This window comes from Nyctereutes procyonoides, unplaced genomic scaffold (genome assembly GCF_905146905.1).
Source record: "Nyctereutes procyonoides isolate TBG_1078 unplaced genomic scaffold, NYPRO_anot_genome, whole genome shotgun sequence".
NCBI classification, from domain to species: Eukaryota; Metazoa; Chordata; class Mammalia; order Carnivora; family Canidae; genus Nyctereutes; species Nyctereutes procyonoides.
Window position 1 is genome coordinate 59742565 of NW_026575047.1, and position 20197 is coordinate 59762761.

The 20197-nt window shown below is 42.5% G+C and overlaps 1 protein-coding gene across 5 annotated transcripts in view; it reads right to left on the minus strand.

Annotated features, from left to right (window-relative positions):
* OCA2 (OCA2 melanosomal transmembrane protein) overlaps positions 1–20197 on the minus strand; it is a 389085-nt gene that overhangs the window by 291601 nt on the left and 77287 nt on the right. For 3 of the 5 annotated variants that reach the window (XM_055326878.1, XM_055326877.1, XM_055326879.1), the window contains 3 exons: positions 17908–18096; positions 6445–6502; positions 4352–4424 (listed from right to left, as the gene is read on the minus strand). In XM_055326878.1, coding sequence (XP_055182853.1) covers positions 4352–4424; positions 6445–6502; positions 17908–18096 — 320 coding nt within the window. The remainder of the gene's footprint in view (positions 1–4351; positions 4425–6444; positions 6503–17907; positions 18097–20197) is intronic. The other 2 variants (XM_055326881.1, XM_055326880.1) reach the window with 1 other exon arrangement.

A 20197-nucleotide genomic window follows, 5' to 3' on the forward strand; every position in this document is an offset into this window, starting at 1 on the left:
GACCTCCTCCTTAACCAAACTTGAGTCCTCTGAGTCCTCTTCTTGATTAAGCCTTAACCTTGGCCTGAGGAGCCCAGTGTACAAAGAATACCTTCACTCATTTTTTTTTCAGAATCCCTTCACTCTTAATGCCCAACCACGTTCCCTTGGTAACTTTCCATCCTCACCCTTGCCCTTACCCTTCTGTAGATTCCCAGTTTACCCTGTTGTATTTGGAGTTAAATCTTTCCCATATTGCAATAGTCTTGAATAAAGCTTTCTTTACCTGTTTATGTGATACAATTTTTCTTTGACACAACTTTTGTTTAGTTGAATGGAGGTAAGAAAGTGGGGTTTCTTTAGACTCACCTTCTTGATAAAAATGGGAGCAATGTCATTTGATAAAGTATAAAACTTTTAAGATTGATAAATTCATCAAAAAATAATCCTCCTAGTGCTAATGTATTTTCTCCAGCATTTGGGACCAAATGGATGAATGATTGCCCTTAATTTCTAGAGTGATGCTGGCAGATGGAATTCTCTGTGATAATAGAAATGTTGTATATCCATGTTGTCTGATATGGTAGCCACTAATCACATATGGCTATTAAGCACTTGAAATGTGGTTGGTGTGAATGAGGAAGTGAAACTTTAATGTTACTTACTTCATTAACATGAATTTAAATTTAAAGAGCCACATGTGACTAGTGACTATCATTGGACAACATAATTATGAGGTAGTATAAGGAGCTTAGGATGTAAGAGAAGAACAGGAGACAAAATCCTATAACATGTATAGTGTTTTCTTTGTGTACTTTGAAAGCCCAGGGCTACTATGAAGGGTGTGATGGAAAATGGACCATATGTCAAGAAATAAAGGGAAAAGAAGGGAAGGAAGGGAAGAAGAAGGGGGGAGGGAGGGAAGGGAGGAAGGCCAGTGAGCAAGCCTAATTAACTTGCTTATATATAATCTGGCTTGCTGACCATTATTCATCTGTCTAATGACCTAGGAGCCTTGGTCAGGTGTCCCCCATAATAAGCACAGAGAACAATTCAGGGAAAAAGAACATCAGGTGCCTGCAATCACAGCCACTTCCTGTTTCAAAAAGTTGCTAAAATAAGCCCTGAAATTACTGAGGTGACAAAGCCCTACTGTCTGTTACAAATAAAACATCATGGGGGAAAAGGCAGCTTTGTTATTCTCCAGCTAAAAGATAGAAAGGATTTCTCCAAAAGCACTTGCCACCAAAACACACCCCTGGGGTCTGGCCAGAAGTTAAGAAGGAAACAGTGGGGCTCTTCACTCATGAGGTCAACAAAGAGAAGACCACGACTTGCTTTTCAAAACCAGGCCTGAATCACTTTCTGCCTCAGACCTGCACAATAACACCCCTTTGCTGAGAATCACCTTCAAAGGTCCAAACTCTGGTACACAGACTAGCCTCCCCTGACTCTGCCCCCACCTTTTGCAGATACCAGCAGCAGTTGGCTCTCTGTGGGCATCTGACGGGGACCTCTGACCTCTGATCTCTCCTTTCACAAACACTCACAGCAAGTTCTCAGCCTAGGGTCCTGGGAGAGGGTCTGTGAGCTTTCAGAAATGTAGTCTGTTTGGAAAATCTATTGAGAACAATGTACATCTTCTAAAGACCCCCCTGGGAAGCTTAAATCAGCCTTTATAAAGATTAATCATTGACAGAGTCTCTCTTTGGCCAAACTTTAGTCACGCTCCTTTGAACTTTCTTCTCTAAGACTAAGCTCTGACTTTTGGGGCTTCGGTACTCCTCTCTACAAGGTCAGTTTTATAAGAATCCTGTTAGGTTGATTTAGTCAGAATCTCCATTTTTCATATCTAATCACATTCAATATTTGATCAGGTTCCTCATGCTCCTCCATTCCCTCGGGATGTTGTTCACTCTGGCCTGCCTTCCACAAGAATCCTGTGAGGTCAGTTTGGCCAGAATTTCTTATCACCCATGACATTTCCTCTTCATAGTTTTTCATCCTCTGCCTCCTACCCTGTTCCTTGGCTTTAAAGTACCACTTTTCAAGCTCAATCTCTCCCCATTGTAAGACCTCACTGCAGTAGTCTCTACAAGTATCACTAAGGTCCTGAATAAAATGTGACTTGCCATCTTTAACAAGTGTCACTGAACACTTTTTTTCTTTAACAGATCCACAGACACACAAGAACCACTCTGTAGCATTCCTATCATTTCACACAGCTCTCTCCGTCTCTTGTACTTCTCTCTCTCTCTTCATCTAAATATGCACATTGCTCAGGAAACAAGAGCAAGAACTCCCCAGTTACTCTTGCTGCTAAGTAAAACCATTTGCCTGACAGCCATTAGGATGGGCTTGGGCTCATTCAAGTCCCAGGAAAGAGTTGGGCTGCTCTAGAAGGAAGACCATGTACAGTGTGTGGAGTAAAAGTGACATAGCACAGTTCTAAGCGGGATAAATAAGACTCTTATTTGTTATCATCTGATTTTACCCCGTTATTATTCTTACTCGTTATGTTTACTTAGGATTTCTGCTGACTGATAAGGTTTATCCAGGAGTTGCCACAGTACAGTAATCACTCAGCAACCCGCAAATATTTTGCCCTCCCTGTCTGGTTCTCAATGAAGACTGTTTCTGGATAAGATCCCTCCAAGCCCTGGGGTCAGCCTAGGCAGCAGCTTTTGATCATTTGCAGTGAGGTCACATGAAAGGAAGGCAGGATCCATCTTCTAGGGGATCACACCACTCCTACTCTAGGCTAGACAGATGTTAAGTTAATGACTTATTCTGTCAAGAATGAGGTTGCATCAGAAACATTTAACTTGAAATCTAGAGTGAGACAGGTGACTGTGGGGAGAAATAGGGCCAAGTGTTTGCTTCTCTAAGACAGGTGTTCCTACCATACACAGAAGCAGGCAAAATTAAATCAGAAAATTTTGGGGACACCTGGGTGGCTCAGCAGTTGAGCGTCTGCCTTTTGCTCAGGGCATGATCCCAGAGTCCTAGAATCGAGTCCTGCTTTGGGCTTCCTGCAAGGAGCCTCTTTCTCCCCCTGCCTGTGTATCTCTCTCTCTCTCTCTCTCTCTCTCTCTCTCTCTCTCTCTCTCTGAGTCTCTAATGAATAAATAAATAAAATCTTAAAAAAATAAATCAGAAAATTTTTTTACCTGTTCAAGGTCAAGTATGGGTTACTGTGACAGTAGCAAGGCTCTGGCATCCACATGATTGGGGTGTTTACATTTTCTTATATGAGATTTTGCTCCACAACCCTAGCACGTACCCACAAAGAAGATGGAGAAATTAGGAGACTCATGAAACAGCCTTAATTTCCTGGGGAAGTGCATCAAATCTGGTACTCTAAGGGCACAGCAGCTTCCCCTTGTGGGAAGTAGGAAGAGTGCACAGCCTGGCAGACAGCAGGAAAGAAGCCAAGCAATTCCAAGTGTCTGGGATGCTACAGGCTACCATGGCAACCACACACTGCAACATAGCTGACCTCTGACTAGATTTACAGACTCTCAACTAAAGCCCACAGTGCTATGGATTGAATGCTTATCTCCACCACAAGATCATATGTTGAAGCCCTGCCCCCCATTGTGGCTGTATCTGGAGATGGTGCCTCTAAGGAAGTAACTGAGGTTAAATGAAGTCATAGGGTGGGACTCTGATCTGAGAGGATTGTGACCTTATAAGAACAGCCACCAGAGAATGTACTCTTTCCCCACATACACACACGGCATGGCAATGGCAAGAAAGGCAGTCATCTGCAAGCCAGAAAGAGATCTCCACCAGAAATCAAGTTGGCCAGCACCTTGACTCTGGATGTCCAGCCTCCAGCACTGTAAGTGTCTGCTACCCCAAGACTGTGGCATTTCCTCATGGCAGTTCAAGTTGACTAATACACTCAATATCTACTATCCTATACAACACATCCAGGTTCTAGTGACAAACTATGAGGCCTACAAAAAGGCAAGAGAAAACACAGTATGAAGAAACCAATAATCATCATGCCCAGATGACACAGCCAAGAAAAAGAAGCAATGAACTTAAAAACAGGTCAGTAGAAACCACCTAAACTGAAATGCAAAAGGAAGTGGGGACAGAGTATAAACCAGAGTATGCAAGAGCCCAGGTGAGTCAGGCCCTAACTAGAATGTGCCACTTGGATGTTGTCACCACCAACCACCCATTATAGTCTTACTGGTGCTCCCCTCTCCTTCTGCACTGGCCCATCTTTCATCAAATGTCCTGAAGGAACAAAATATGCACAGGTGGAGTGGTGATCACCTATGCTGTGACCTTTAGCAACAGCTAAAATAGTTCTGTGGTGTCTCTTTGTAAACTATCCATCTCAGAATAGACTGGATACAGTAGCTTTGCAGTGGTGACAGAGCCAACAATTGCCAGAACTTTCCTTGATCTGGATACAGGCTGAATAAAATCTGTAACAATCAGAAACATTTAATGATAGATTTGTGGCAGGATAACAATAGGATTTAAATAATTTTGACAAAAGTTGAAAATATGGGTATGATAATGGCATTGACTGATGTATCCAACATTCACCAGCTCACTCTAAATATCTTTTCTTAGATATTAAGAGATAAAATTCTGATTCAGTATACTATTCTCCACTACAATGGATCTTGATTTTTAATATTTGCTTATTTACCACTTAGCCACAAAATTAAATCATCAGAGAGAGGTAAACATGACTTTTTCCATACTGGAGAAAAGGGGAAACAACCCATGTGATGGTTAAAGTATGTGTTTATGGAATTTGCAGCGCACATTATACCTTACCAGAAAGACACTGAAGTGATTATAAGATAGGTTATAGACATTCAAAACAAATTTCTCAAATCACCAAAACTTTAAATCCCAGAAGAAGGGTGAAGACTAGACACAGAGCTCAGGTCAATCCTCAGGAACTCAGGAAAGCCCTGGCCCACGCTGACTTTCTTTTTGGAAATCCCAGTGCACCCACCTACCAGGCCCTGCTAAGCAGCCAAAGCTTTAGAACCACACAATTGTGTGAATAGGAAGTAGAGAGGCAAACTGGCAGCTAAAAAAGTAAAAACATGAAGTTTTCAAAGTTCAATGTGTTTGTTCCTTATTTCATGCATAATTTCTCTGGGTCACTGCTTCCCCCCCCCCAACCTTTGTGGGTTTTTAAAGGGTTGCAGATATTCAATTAAATTCAGCCAATATTGACTTCATGAACTACCCTCACTGCTCAAGATGCAATATTGTTCTCTATATGTTACACTGAGGAGACTCTTCTCATGCACAAAACTGCACACATACAAAGAGTCCTGATACTCATGCCCACATATGCAGATAATGAAAACCAACTATTCACAGCCACATGTGATCATATGTAGTTTCCAGTCATGCAGGGTTCAGCATGGCCATAACCATAGGCTGCCTGCATAGAAGAGGCACAACCAACACGTCCTGAAGTCCACATAGCACAGTCATGAAAACACCATTCACATACTCCATCCTTGTTCACAATCTCATGTGTTATCACACCAGCATGCATCAGCCACCCACTGGAGTCTCCCAACAATTATGCAAAGTGTCTTATGCCAATGCTGAAAATTGGTACATACCCAGAAATAAGACCCCAAACACAGACGCAACTTCTAAGTGATCACAGACCACAAATGCCCCACATGTCACACACAGGCATGCAGACACACAAACACACAGCAGGCACAAAGGACTTCACATCCACATGTGCACACACAGTCAGGCATGCGCATACATGTGTACACACAGAGATATGCACACTTGAGCACAAAGAATCTCACACTCGGGGGATCCCTGGGTGGCTCAGCGGTTCAGCGCCTGCCTTTAGCCCAGAGCGTGATCCTGGAGTCCTGGGATCGAGTCCGACGTCGGGCTCCCTGCAAGGAGTCTGCTTCTCCCTCTGCCTATGTTTCTGCCTCTCTCTCTCTCTCTATGTCTATCACGAATAAATAAATAAAATCTTAAAAAAAAGAATCTCACACTCATTCATTTGGCAAAATATTCTGAGCTCCCACAATGTGATTCTAGCTAGGGCCACATTAGAATACACCCTACACAAATGCCGGCAGTAAGACACATTCTTGGGGCCACTCATGATATTGGACACGTCCCAACACAAATAAAGACAATTTATTGCATGGTTGAAAACAGAATTGGTAAGCTGCTTTCAGGTGGAAAGTTAGACCCAAAGGATGAAGCTAACTGCCTTCTACATATCAAAGTCAGGTCCCCAGGGCTTCTGTTTTATCACAGCAGAGGACCATTGCTAAGGAGAGGCCTCTGTCACCAACCTCAGCTCACAATCCCACATCCCCTCAGCATCTCCTCCAAAGAAAGGCGTGAGCCCTATATGTTAGATGCCTTGCTACCCAGCCCAAGGCACCCAGGAGCTCTGCTGACCCATCAGCAGAGCTCTGTGATACTCACAGAGCACACCACCACAAAGACAAACAGGCTTGCAACTTTCAGCCACCGTATGCAGCACCTGTAAGAGAAAAGGTAGGCCCCAAGTCACACCGAGAGCAGTCTTATTTGCATGTGCCCAGACTGCCAAACCTCAGACACCTCTCTGAAGCTTTAGGTAATATCACTCTCAAAGCACATGTTAGGAATTCTTTCCATAATATGGTATGAAGGAAGATACTGCTGACCTCTAAATGTATGGCCTCATGAAAAGCAGCTTGGTGAAGGTTACAAAGGAGAGAAAAAGTAACCTCGAGTGTTTGCACATGTTTCTCACTGGAGATGCTAAAATTCAAATTTGGAGACTCTTTACTAGCTTTTTAACAGTGGAGTTTCCTGGAAACAAGACTTATCTGGGTTCTCAGATTAATATTTATCAATTATATTTGCCTAAGTTTTCTGGAAAGTGGAAATATGGATTTTATCATCAAATATAGAAACACTGAGATATAATCAAACAGTTCAAAAAAGAAATTGCAGTGCTATGACTTGCTGTACTAGCAGAGTCTTTTAAGAATCTCTTCAGAGATAATGTAACAATCAGGCCATGCTCTTGGCCCCCTCTGAGGTCTCCTGATGGTGTCCTGGCCCACCTTTCTTAACTGCGGCTCTCAGGGCCTACATGAATCTGGGTCTAGCCCACCTTCTGCAGTCTTTCCAGTCCCATCTCTGCTCATATCACCTCCCCAGGTCCACTGGATCCCATGTTCCAATGACACTATCACTGTCCAGCCCTGGGGTGTGCTCTTATCACTGGCCACCCCTCAAGAGCAGGCATTAAAGTGTCTGTGCTTTGTCACTGTATGTGGAAGGGTACTTGGTCCATAGCCCATGCTTGGAATATGTTTATAGAATACAGAGGTCTATATTGGGATATCTTTTTCAATATCTTTCTGATCTTTTCAAAATGGTAAAGTCTTATTGTGCATTCTAAAAGAATTTAATTTGATAAATGATCATTTCACACTTTGATAAATAATCATTTCACACTTCCAAATTTGATAAATTTCACACTTCCAAATAATGATTCAACAGCCCCTACTTAAATGGGAGTCAAAGCTGGAGGTATCACAATCCCAGATTTCAAAATATACTACAGGGATCCCTGGGTGGCGCAGTGGTTTAGCGCCGGTCTTTGGCCCAGGGCGCGATCCTGGAGACCCGGGATCGAATCCCACGTCGGGCTCCCGGTGCATGGAGCCTGCTTCTCCCTCTGCCTGTGTCTCTGCCTCTCTCTCTCTCTCTCTCTCTCTCTCTCTCTGTGTGTGTGTGACTATCATAAATAAAATAAAAAAATATACTACAAAACTATAGTAATCAAAACAGTATGGCAGTATGGTACTGGCGCAAAAACAGACACTGGCACAAAACCAGACATGTAGATCGATGGAATAGGATAGAGACTCCAGAAATAAACCCATGCTTACACGGTCAATTAATCTACAACAAAGGAGGCAAGAATATACAATGGGACAAAAATCTCTTCCACTTATTAAAGCTGGGAAAACTGGACAGCTACATGCAAAAGAATGAACCTGGATTATTTTCTTTTGTTTGTTTGTTTGTATTCAAGAATTTTTTTAAATAATAAATTTCTTTTTTATTGGTGCTCAATTTGCCAACATACAGAATAACACCCAGTGCTCATCCCGTCAAGTGCCCCCCTCAGTGCCCGTCACCCATTCACCCCCACCCCCCACCCTCCTCCCCTTCTACCACCCCTAGTTCATTTCCCAGAGTTCGGAGTCTTCATGTTCTGTCTCCCTGTCTCTCTGTCTCTGTCTTCATGTTCTTTCTGATATTTCCTACCCATTTCTTTGACACTATACGCAAAAAATATGCTCACAATGGGTTAAAGATCTACATGTGAGATCTGAAGCCCTAAAACTCCTATAAGAGAACATAGGCAGTAAATTCTTTGACATTGGCCATATTAACATTTTTCTAGATATATCTCCTAAGGCAAGTGAAACAGAAGCAAAAATAAACTACTGGGACTACATCAAACTAAAAGGCTTCTGAAAAAAAAAAAAAAGCTTCCGCATAGTGCAGGAAAGCATCAACAAAACAAAAGGCAACATACTGTAATGGAAAGGACATTTGCAAATGATACATCTGTTGAAGGGTTTAATAACCAAAATATGAAGAACTTCTATAACATCTATAACTCAACACTCAACACACACACACAGACAATTTAAAAATGGGCAGAAGACACGAACAGATATTTCTCCAGAAGGGGTGAAGCAAGATGACAGAGGAGTAGGGTCCCCAAGTCACCTGTCCCCACCAACTTACCTAGAAACTTTCAAATCCTGAAAACCTACGAATTCGACCTGAGATTTGAAGAGAGAACAGCTGGAACCCTACAGAGAGAAGGGTTTTTGCTTCTAACGAGATAGGAAGGCAGGGAAAAAAAAAAAAAGAATCAACTGGGGGAGGGCCACCCGCTGGGAGGAGCCGGGCTAAGGCCAGGTGGCAAAAGCCTCCCGGGATAGGAAAGCCCAGTCAGTCCTGAAGCAGGAACTTTAAAAATCCGCCTGGGATTCTTCCCGGACGCAAAGGCGCTTAGCAGGGAGCTCGGGCAGAGCGCAGGAGGGCGGTGGAGCCTCCAGGCTCCCGGAGCCACTAACGAGGCAGCCGCCGGGGAGAGCGCCCCCGCCACCGGCCGAGCTCGGCGAAGGGCTGCAACGCGCCTGGCGGGGCCTCGGGAAGCTCCTGCGGCGGCTCGGGGCGGAGGGGGCTGGTCCCTGCTGTCTTCGGGAGCCGCGCCCGGGAGCGCGATTGCAGCAGCGCAGGCCCCGGAGCCCAGAGCCCCGGGGCCACAGCCCAGGACCCTGCGCTTCCCCCCAGGACAGGCGGGGGCGGGGAGGGCACAGGACAGCGAGGACGCTCCTGCTGCTGGGTGCCCCCAAGCTGCGCAGATCAGCACCCGCAACCCCCGGGGGCACCCAGGCCAGTGAGACTGGGAGACTGTGGGAGTCACTGCAGGAGCTGACTCCAGGGCTGGAGAGCTGGCCGCGGCCAGTGTTGTTGTCCTCCTGTGTCACCCTGTGCCTGGGATGGAGCGGGGCTACCAGGGAACAGGGGCCTCACAGGATAAACAGCTCCCACTGAGCCGTGCACCTGGCAGGGGGCGGAGCAGCTCCCCCAGATGCACACCCCTGAGAATCAGCACAGCAGGCCCCCAGAAGATCAGCTGGAAGGACAGGGGAAGAGCAAGTTCTTGACCAAGCAATGCTGGAAAGCTTCAGGGGAAGTTGAGGGATTTAAAATATATAGAATCAGAGGATCCCCCTTTTTTGGTTGTTGTTGTTGTTGTTGTATGTTTTTTGTTTTTTGGTTTTGTTTTTCATCCCTTTTCCAGTACTTGTTTTTAGCCACTCTGCACTAAGCAAAATGATTACAAAGAACTCACCACAAAAGAAAAAATCAGAAACAGTACTCTCTGCCACAGAGTTACGGAATTTGGATTACAATTCAATGTCAGAAAGCCAATTCAAAAGCACAATTATAAAGCTACTGTTGGCCCTGGAAAAAAGCATAAAGGATTCAAGAGACTTCATGACTGCAGAATTTAGATCTAACCATCCAAAATTAAAAATCAATCAAATGAGATGCAATCTAAACTAGAGGGTTTTTGAGATAGAAGAGTGAGTGACATAGAAGACAAGTTGATGGCAAGGAAGGAAGCTGAGGAAAAAAGAGACAAACAATTAAAAGATCATGAGGATAGGTTAAGGGAAATAAATGACAGCCTCAGAAGGAAAAATCTACGTATAATTGGGGTTCCAGAGGGTGCCAAAAGGGACAGAGGACCAGAAAGCATATTTGAACAAATCATAGCTGAGAACTTACCTAATTTGGGGAGGGAAACAGCCATTCAGATCCACGAGATAGAGAAGTCCCTAGCTAAAATCAATAAAAACCATTCAACACCTCAACACTTAATAGCGAAACTTGCAAATTACAAAAATAAAGAGAAAATCCTTAAAGCAGCAAGAAACAAGAGATCCAAGTTATATGGGGAGAAATATTAGATTAACAGCAGATCTATCCACAGAGACCTGGCAGGCCAGAAAGGGCTGGCAGGATATATTCAGGGTCCTAAGTGAGAAGAACATGCTGCCAAGAATACTCTATCCAGCAAGGCTCTCATTCAGAATAGAAGGAGAGATAAGGAGCTTCAAAGATAGGCAGAAACTGAAAGAATATGTGACCACCAAACCAGCTCTGCAAGGGAGACTCTGTGAAAGGAAGGGGAAGCCCAAAGAAATAATCCACAAAAACAGGGACTGAATAGTATTACGATGACACTAAATTCATATCTTGCAATAGTTACTCTCAACATGAATGGGCTAAATGATCCCATCAAAGGACGCAGGGTTTCAGACTGGATAAAAAAGCAAGATCCGTCTATTTGCTGTCTACAAGAGACTCATTTTAGACCTAAGGACACTTACAGCCTGAAAATAAAAGGTTGCAGAACCATTTACCATTCAAATGGTCCTCAAAAGAAAGCAGGGGTAGCCATCCTCATATGAGATAAATTAAGTTTATCACAAAGACTATAGTAGGAGATGAAGGAGGACACTATATCATACCAAAAGGATCTATCCAGCAAGAGGACCTAAAATCATGAATATTTATGCCCCTAATGTGGGAGCTGCCAAATATATCAATCAATTAATAACCAAAGTAAAGACATACTTAGATAATACACTAACTGGGAGGCTTCATCACGGCACTTTCTGCAAATGACATATCAAAGCACAACATCTCCAAAGAAACAAGAGTTTTAAAATGATACACTGGATCAGATGGATTTCACAGACATTTACAGAACTTTACATCCAAACGCAACTGAATACACATTCTTCTCAAGTGCACATGGAATTTTCTCCAGAATAGGCCACATACTGGGTCACAATGAGGTCTCAAGTGATACCAAAAGATTGGGATTGTCCCCTGCATATTTTCAGACCATAATTCTTTGAAACTTGAAGTCATGCACAAGAAAAAATTTGGAAGAAACTCAAACATGTGGAGGTTAAAGACCATCCTGCTAAAAAATGAAAGGGTCAACCAGGAAATTAGAGAAGAATTAAAAAGAGTCCTGGAAACTAATGAAAATGAAGATATAACTGTTCAATATCTTGGGGTACAGCAAAAGCAGTCCTGAGACGGAAATACATTGCAACACAAGAATCCCTCAAAAAATCCCTCAAAAAACAAATACACAAGCTAACCTCACACCTAAAGGAACTGGAGAATGAACAGCAAATAAAACCTACACCAAGCAGAAGAGAGTTAATAAAGATTCAAGCAGAACTCAATGAAACAGAGACCAGAAGAAATGTAGAACAGACTAACAAAACCAGGAGTTGGTTCTTTGAAAGAATTAATAAGATAAACCATTAGCCAGCCTTATTAAAAAAAAAGAGAGAAGACTCAAATTAATAAAATCACAAATTAAGAAGGAGAGATCACAACCAATATCAAGGAAATACAAACAATTTTAAAAACATATTACGAGGGATCCCTGGGTGGCGCAGCGGTTTAGCGCCTGCCTTTGGCCCAGGGCGCGATCCTGGAGACCCGGGATCGAATCCCACATCGGGCTCCCGGTGCATGGAGCCTGCATCTCCTTCTCTCTCTGCCTGTGCCTCTGCCTCTCTCTCTCTCTGTGTGTGTGACTATCATGAATAAATAAAAAAAAAAAAACATATTACGAGCAGCTATATGCCAATAAAGTAGGCAATCTAGAAGAAATGGACGCATTCCTGGAAACCCACAAACTACCAAAACTGGAACAGGAAGAAATACAAAACCTGAACAGGCCAATAACCAGGGAGGAAATTGAAGCAGTCATCAATAACCTCCCAAAACAAAAAGCCCAGGGCTAGACAGCTTCCCAGGGGACCTTTAGCAAACATTTAAAGAAGAAACAATACCTATTCTACTAAAGCTGTTTTGAAAGATAGAAAGGGATGGAGTACTTCCAAACTCGTTCTATGAGGCCAGCATCACCTTAATTCCAAAACCAGACAAAGACCCCACCAAAAAGGAGAATTACAGACCAATATCCCTGATGAACACAGATGCAAAAATTCTCAACAAGATACTAGCCAATAGGATCCCACAGTACATTACGAAGTTTATTCACCATGATCAAGTGGGATTTATCCCCGGGATGCAAGGCTGGTTCAACACTCATAAAGTAATCAACATGATAAATCACATCAACAAGAGAAAAAACAAGAACCATATGATCCTCTCAATAGATGCAGAGAAAGCATTTGACAAAATACAGCATCCATTCCTGATCAAAACTCGTCAGAGTGTAGAGATAGAGGGAACATTCCTTAGCATCTTAAAAGCCATCTACAAAAAGCCCACAGCAAATATCATTCTCAATGGGGAAGTACTGGGAGCCTTTCCCCTAGGATCAGGAACACGACGAGGATGTCCACTCTCACCACTGCTATTCAACATAGTACTAGAAGTCCTAGCCTCAGCAATCAGGAAACGAAAAGAAATAAAAGGCATTCTAATCAGCATGGAAGTCAAACTCTCCCTCTTTGCAGATGACATGATACTGTGCTTAGAAAATCCAAAAGACTCCACCCCAAGATTGCTAGAACTCATACAGCAATTCAGCAGTGTGGCAGGATACAAAATCAATGCACTAAAATCAGTGGCATTTCTATACACTAACAATGAGACTGAAGAAAGAGAAAATAAGGAGTAAATGCATTTACAATTGCACCCAAAAGCATAAGATACCTAGGAATAAACCTAACCAGAGAGGTAAAAAGGATCTATCCCCTAAAAACTATAGAACACTTCTGAAGGAAACTGAGGAAGATACAAAGAGATGGGAAAAGATTCCATGCTCATGGATTGGAGGAATTAATATTGTGAAAATGTCAATGTTACCCAGGGCAATTTACACGTTTAATGCAATCCCTGTCAAAATACCATGGACTTTCTTCAGAGAGTTGGAACAAATCATTTTAAGGTTTGTGTGGAATCAGAAAAGACCCCGAATAGCCAGGGGAATATTAAAAAAGAAATGCCATCACAATGCCAGATTTCAGATTGTACTACAAAGCTGTGGTCATCAAGACAGTGTGGTACTGGCACAAAAACAGACATAGAGATCAATGGAACAGAATAGAGATTCCAGAAGTGGACCCTCAACTCTATGGTCAACTAGTGTTCGACAAAGCAGGAAAGACTATCCACTGGAAAAAGAAGAGTCTCTTCAAAAAATGGTGCTGGGAAAATTGGACATCCACATACAGAAGAATGAAACTGGACCATTCTCTTACATCATACACAAAGATAAACTCAAAATGGATGAAAGATCTAAATGTGACACAAGATTCCATCAAAATCCTAGAGGAGAACACAGGCAACACCCTTGTTGAACTTGGCCACAGCAACCCCTTGCTAGATACATCTATCAAGGCAAGGGAAACAAAAGCAAAATGAATCATTGGGACTTCATCAAGATTAAAAGCTTCTGCAAAGCAAAAGAAACAGTCAACAAAACTAAAAGACAACGTACAGAATGGGAGAAGATATTTGCAAATGACACATCAGATAAAGGGCCTGCATCCAAGTTCTATAAAGAACCTGTTAAACGCAACAGCAAAGAAACAAACAATCCAATCATGAAATGGGCAAAGGACATGAACAGAAATTTCACCAAAGAAGGTATACACATGGCCGATAAGCACATGAGAAAATGCTCCGCATCACTTGCCATCAGGGAAATACAAATCAAAACCACAATGACATACCACCTCACACCAGAGAGAACAGTAAAAATGAATAAGGCAGGAAACAACAAATGTTGGAGAGGATGTGGAGAAAGGGGAACTCTCCTGCACTGTTGGTGGGAATGTGAACTGGTGCAGCCACTCTGCAAAACTGTGTAGAGGTTCCTCAAAGAGTTAAAAAGAGACCTGCCCTACGACCCAGCAATTGCACTGCTGGGGATTTACCCCAAACATACAGATGCAGTGAAACCCTGAGACACCTGCACCCCGATGTCTATAGCAGCAATGTCCGCAATAGCCAAACTGTGAAAGAAGCCTCGGTGTCCACTGAAAGATAAATGGATAAAGAAGATGTGGTTGTATACAATGGAATATTACTCAGCCATTAGAAATGACGAATACCCACCATTTGCTTCAACCTGGATGAAACTGGAGGGTATTATGCTGAGTGAAGTAAGTCAATCGGAGGACAAACATTATATGGTCTCATTCATTTGGGGAATATAAAAAAATAATGAAAGGGATTAAAGGGAAAGGAGAGGCAATGAGTGGGAAATATCAGTGAGGGTGACAGAACGTGAGAAACACCTAACTCTGGGGAACGAACAAGGGGTGGTGGAAAGGGAGATGGGCAGGGTGTTGGGGTGACTGGGTGATGTGCACTGAGGGGGCACTTGATGGGATGAGCACTGGGTGTTATGCTATATGTTGAAAATTCGAACTCCAATAAAAAAATATACAAAGAAAAAAAAACAGATATTTTTCCAAAGAGGACATACAGATGTCCAACATTACTCATCATCAGAAAAATACAAATCAAAACTACAATGATGTACCACCCATCAGGATCGCTAAAATCAAAAAGACAAGAAATAAGAAGTGTTGTTAAGGATATGGAAAAACCGAACCTTCATGCCTTAATGGTGGAAATGTAAATTGGTGCAGCCATTATGTAAAACAGTATGGAGATTCCCCCAAGAGATTAAAAATAAAAATAGCATATGACCCAATAATTCCACTACTGGGTATTTACCAAAAGAAAATAAAAGCATCAATTCAAAAAGATATTTGCACCCTTATGTTTATTGAAGCATTATTTACAATAGCCAAGATATGGAAGCAGCCCAAGTGTCCATCAACAGACGATTGGATAAAGAAGATGTGGTGCATGTGTGTATGTCTGTCTGTGTCTGTATACATGTGTTTATATTTACATTTACATATAATGGAGTATTACTCAGCTATCAAAACGATAAGATCTTGCCATCTGTAACAACATGGATGGACTTAGAAGGTAGTATACTAAGTGAAATAAGTCAAAGAAAGAAAAATACCATTTGATTTCACTCACATATGAAATCTAAAAAAAAAAACAAATGAATAAATAAACAAAAGCTGACTCAAACCTATAAATACAAGAATAAACTAATGGTTGCCAGATGGGAGGGAGTAGAAGGATGGGAAAAATTGGTGAAGGGGAGTGAGAGATAGAGTCTTCTAGTTATACAACAAACAAAACGCTAGGAATAAAAGGCACAGCATAGGGAATATAGTCAGTGGTATTTTTTTTAATTTATTTATTTATTAGAGACACTCAGAGAGAGAGAGAGAGAGAGAGGCAGAGACACAGGCAGAGAGAGAAGCAGGCTCCATGAAGGGAACCCGACGTGGGACTCGATCCTGGGTCTCCAGGATCCCGCCCTGGACCAAAGGCGGCGCCAAACCACTGAGCCACCCGGGTTGCCCTAGTCAGTGGTATTTTAAGAGCATTGCATGGTGACAGATGGTAGGGACACCTGAAGATAGCATAACATACATTTGTTGAAACACTGTGTTGTATATCTGAAATTAATGTAACACTGTCATGATACTCAAAAAAGTAATAAACAAATGGGAATCAAAATGATACTTCTTTTTTTAAAGCAAGAATCATTAATTTAACTATTCCAAATACAAAATTTTTTTCTGCTGACATACAGAGCAGAGCTGACAATTGAAAATATGTTTTACAAGTTTCCTCAATGATCATACACGGTACATTTTAGACCTTTTAAAAAGAATGACATTAAGTCTTTTAGTTCAGTGGCAAGCTCAATGCAACTATTCCATGAATCCTAGAAGATAAAGCAACTACAGAAGGTAATGTCTCAAATTTACTTGGTTTAATTTTCCCATGGTGTAGGACAGTTGAAGAATGTCATCCTCTGAAGCTGTGAACCAACCAGTTGAGGAGGGTGTTAACAGTGTCAGGGCTTACCATCATGATGGTCCATGGAGCCAGAACCGAATTCACACACTTTCACACAATTTACATAATTTTATAGCACATTTTGTGGCCAAATATTTGTCACATCTATGCAGGCAGCTGAGACCAGTAATCATGAAAAAGCAACACATGGCTGGGAATCATGTTGGGAAACATCTCCATAGTCAAGTACAGGTGGGGCTATGGGAGTCACATCCCTGCCTACCCGCCTCAGCTTATAAATTGCATTACCTCAGGCAAAATACTATCCTCCCTGAAGTTCCTTCTTCCCTCTACCTCTCAAGATTGCTAGAAGGATCAACAGAACACTTGAGACTGGGCCTCTCTGCATATAAACAGGTGAAATTTGGGCATGCAATTAGGTACATTTCTAATCAGGCCTTCAAACAGCTTCAGAAAAGACAGGTCTCCTGATGTAGACAAATAATAACACAATTACCTGAGAGCTACAGAGTGTCTTCTCACCTATCCATGAGCTTTCCTACAGATCATCTTAGTAGAAGCCCATGCAAAGCTGTATAGTGAGGGAAACAAAGTGACAAGGAAACAGTTGCGCAGATGTGTCTGGCTCTGCTGGTCCCACAGCTACCTCAGAGAATATCTGGAATGAGGACCTGGTGGTCCTGGTTCTCAGGCTTTATTCTGTCCCTAGAGATGCCACTTTCAAACAAGTCACTCTCAAAAGAACCTTTCCTTTAAATAAATGTGGAAGCCCAGCAGACAATGCAGGAAGAGAAGTGCTTTGACTGGCCAGTTCACATGGTCTGACATAATGCCCTCAGCTTTCCCACATACACGCTAAGCCCTCCTCCACATGTGCAAGCAGAGCCTTTCCACCACCACAACCTCCAACCTCCTTCCTCACAGATGCACAGCCTCAGGGTCCCAGCTCACAACAGGCCTGACAACACAGCTTCTGGAAGAACGTGCCCTGGCGCTAAAACCAACCCTTCCTAACAACTTGCCAACTGCAAGGAGTAATCAGCTTCTAAAACACCACAGGGACTCCTGAAGTGAACTGATTCTATATGCAAACCAAAGTCATGCCATGAAGACCCCCGCAACACAAACAAGAAGGAGTGTAGGATGTTAGTCATTTAGGTCTGTAATTGGGCTCTCCTATATAGCCTTATACAGCCTCCATGCTGATTAGCAGTGCCACCTTACATATCTTCCAGGGCCGGGAGAAAAGGTTAGATAACCTTCCAAGAAAAGTGCAGCCTGGCCAAATGCAAAAACCCTCTTCTTCACCTTCAGTCTGTTGATTGGGAAGATGTAATGAGGGTGAGATGCCACCTAGCCCAGTCCCAGGCAAGAAGAATGCTCTGGGCAACCATCACCCTGTGCCAGTGCTAGAACCCCAAGTCTTCCTACCTCAGCTTCAAAAGACGGAATCTGATGTAAGCATTATCCAGAAGCTCCCACTTCTCTTGGGAGGAAGATCCAAAGGAACCAGCCAAGTCGTTGCTCAGCAGGGATCCTCCCTCCCACTCAGCTGAGCTGTTTCCCCAGGATTCTTCAGCAGTGATGAACTCTGGATGGCAAACAGGCATGCACCATGACCTGGAAAGCAAGGTTTGTTAGGTTATTTTCACAGAAATAGTAGCATCTCCAAAATAAGATTTCATTTTGGTGGTAAGTATGAAATGTGGAATCAATTCTGGTTTTTAAAAGGAGCACAGACATTCTACTGCCTTGAAACTGGTGGACATGGATCTTTCTGGACATCACAGAACACCTAGCTTAAAGAAAATCATTTGAGGTCACACATATGATTTATGGACACTCAAGAAACATCAGCATGTTCTGAGTTTGGAACTTCCCAATAAAGCTATTTCTGGCCCAGACCAACTCCAGCTCATTTCAGTATTTGCTTTCTTTTTGCTTGTGTTGGAGTACTCAATACCTAGTTGTTACACTTGTCCTGAAGCAGAATAAGTGGTGCAGGCCTTTCCTCCTCTATGTAGTTCTTTCTGTAACAGAGCTATCCAGCTATAGGCTGGATTTTCCACCCAGACTATACACGATCATGAGCAGGAGTGGAGAACATCAGAGCTGGACTAGTGCTGCCCAAGAATTGAACCTCTGTCTAGAAAGATAATTCAAAAGGAATCACAAACTTTTCTTAAAAGTTAAATCTCTGGCCTTTTGAACAACCTCATCAGTTCAGATGCACTTGACTCTAGTGACGTTGCACTAAAGCCCAAAATTTTCATGTATTACTTGAAATATTTGGGATCACACTACTGACATAACAGGCCATGATTTTAGAAAACAATCAAGCCCAGCTAGCTCAAGAGGGCATTGTGATTCTCCTGAACACCCATAATTGCTTTCAAACTGGTTTACAACAAGAAAAAAAAAAGTCTTACTCATAAAGAGAAGCCCAAAGATGCAAATTAGGCTGTGTGAAACTAATATGTAACAATAACAAATGATGCTGACAGTGCTACAAACTGATTAATACTGAAAATAAAGAGTTTTGTGACCAGGAAATAATAATATGTGAATAATAATAGTACATGTGTGAATAATAATATTACAACCCCCTCAGCTGGTGAACAAGTATAACTATAACTAAAATTGGAACCAAGGAAACTTCTTTTAGAAGTGGCAAGAAGGGAGAAAAGGGAACCCTCTTACACTGTTGGTGGGAATGTGAAATAGTGCAGCCACTCTGGAAAACTGTGTGGAGGTTCCTCAAAAAGTTAAAAATAGACCTGCCCTATGACCCAGCAATTGCACTGCTGGGGATTTACCCGAAAGATACAGATGCAATGAAACGCCGGGACACCTGCACCCCGATGTTTCTAGCAGCGATGTTCACAATAGCCAAACTGTGGAAGGAGCCTCGGTGTCCATCAAAAGATGAATGGATAAAGAAGATGTGGTTTATGTATACAATGGAATATTACTCAGCCATTAGAAATGACAAATACCCACCATTTGCTTCAACGTGGATGGAACTGGAGGGTATTATGCTGAGTGAAGTGAGTCAATCGGAGAAGGACAAACATTGTATGTTCTCATTCATTTGGGGAATATAAATCATAGTGAAAGGGAATAGAAGGGAAGGGAGAAGAGATGGGTGGGAAATATCAGAAAGGGAGACAACATAAAGATTCCTAACTCTGGGAAACGAACTGGGGGTGGTGGAGGGGGAAGAGGGCGGGGGGTGGGGGTGAATGGGTGACGGGCACTGAGGGGGGCACTTGACGGGATGAGCACTGGGTGTTATTCTGTATGTTAGCAAATTGAACACCAATAAAAAATAAATTTATTATTAAAAAAATAGAAGTGGCAAGAAGAAAGCTAATGCTAGTGTATCTAGAACACTGCTGTGCAATAGAATTTACTGTGATGATGGACATATTCTCTGTCCTATCCAGTATGGTAGTCACACATGATCACTGGCCACTTGAAGTATGTAACTGAAGAACTGAATTTTAAATTGTATTTCATTTTAATTAATTTAGCTTTGAATAATACCTGTGACAAGTAGCAACTATGCTGGTCAGTGCAGATGCACAACATGTTCTGACCCTTGTATCATCGGCTGCACATTACTGCCCTCAACATCTTGAAAAGAGGGCAGCCCCGGTGGCACAGCGGTTAAGCGCCACCTGTAGCCCGGGGGTGTGATCCCGGAGACCTGGGATCGAGT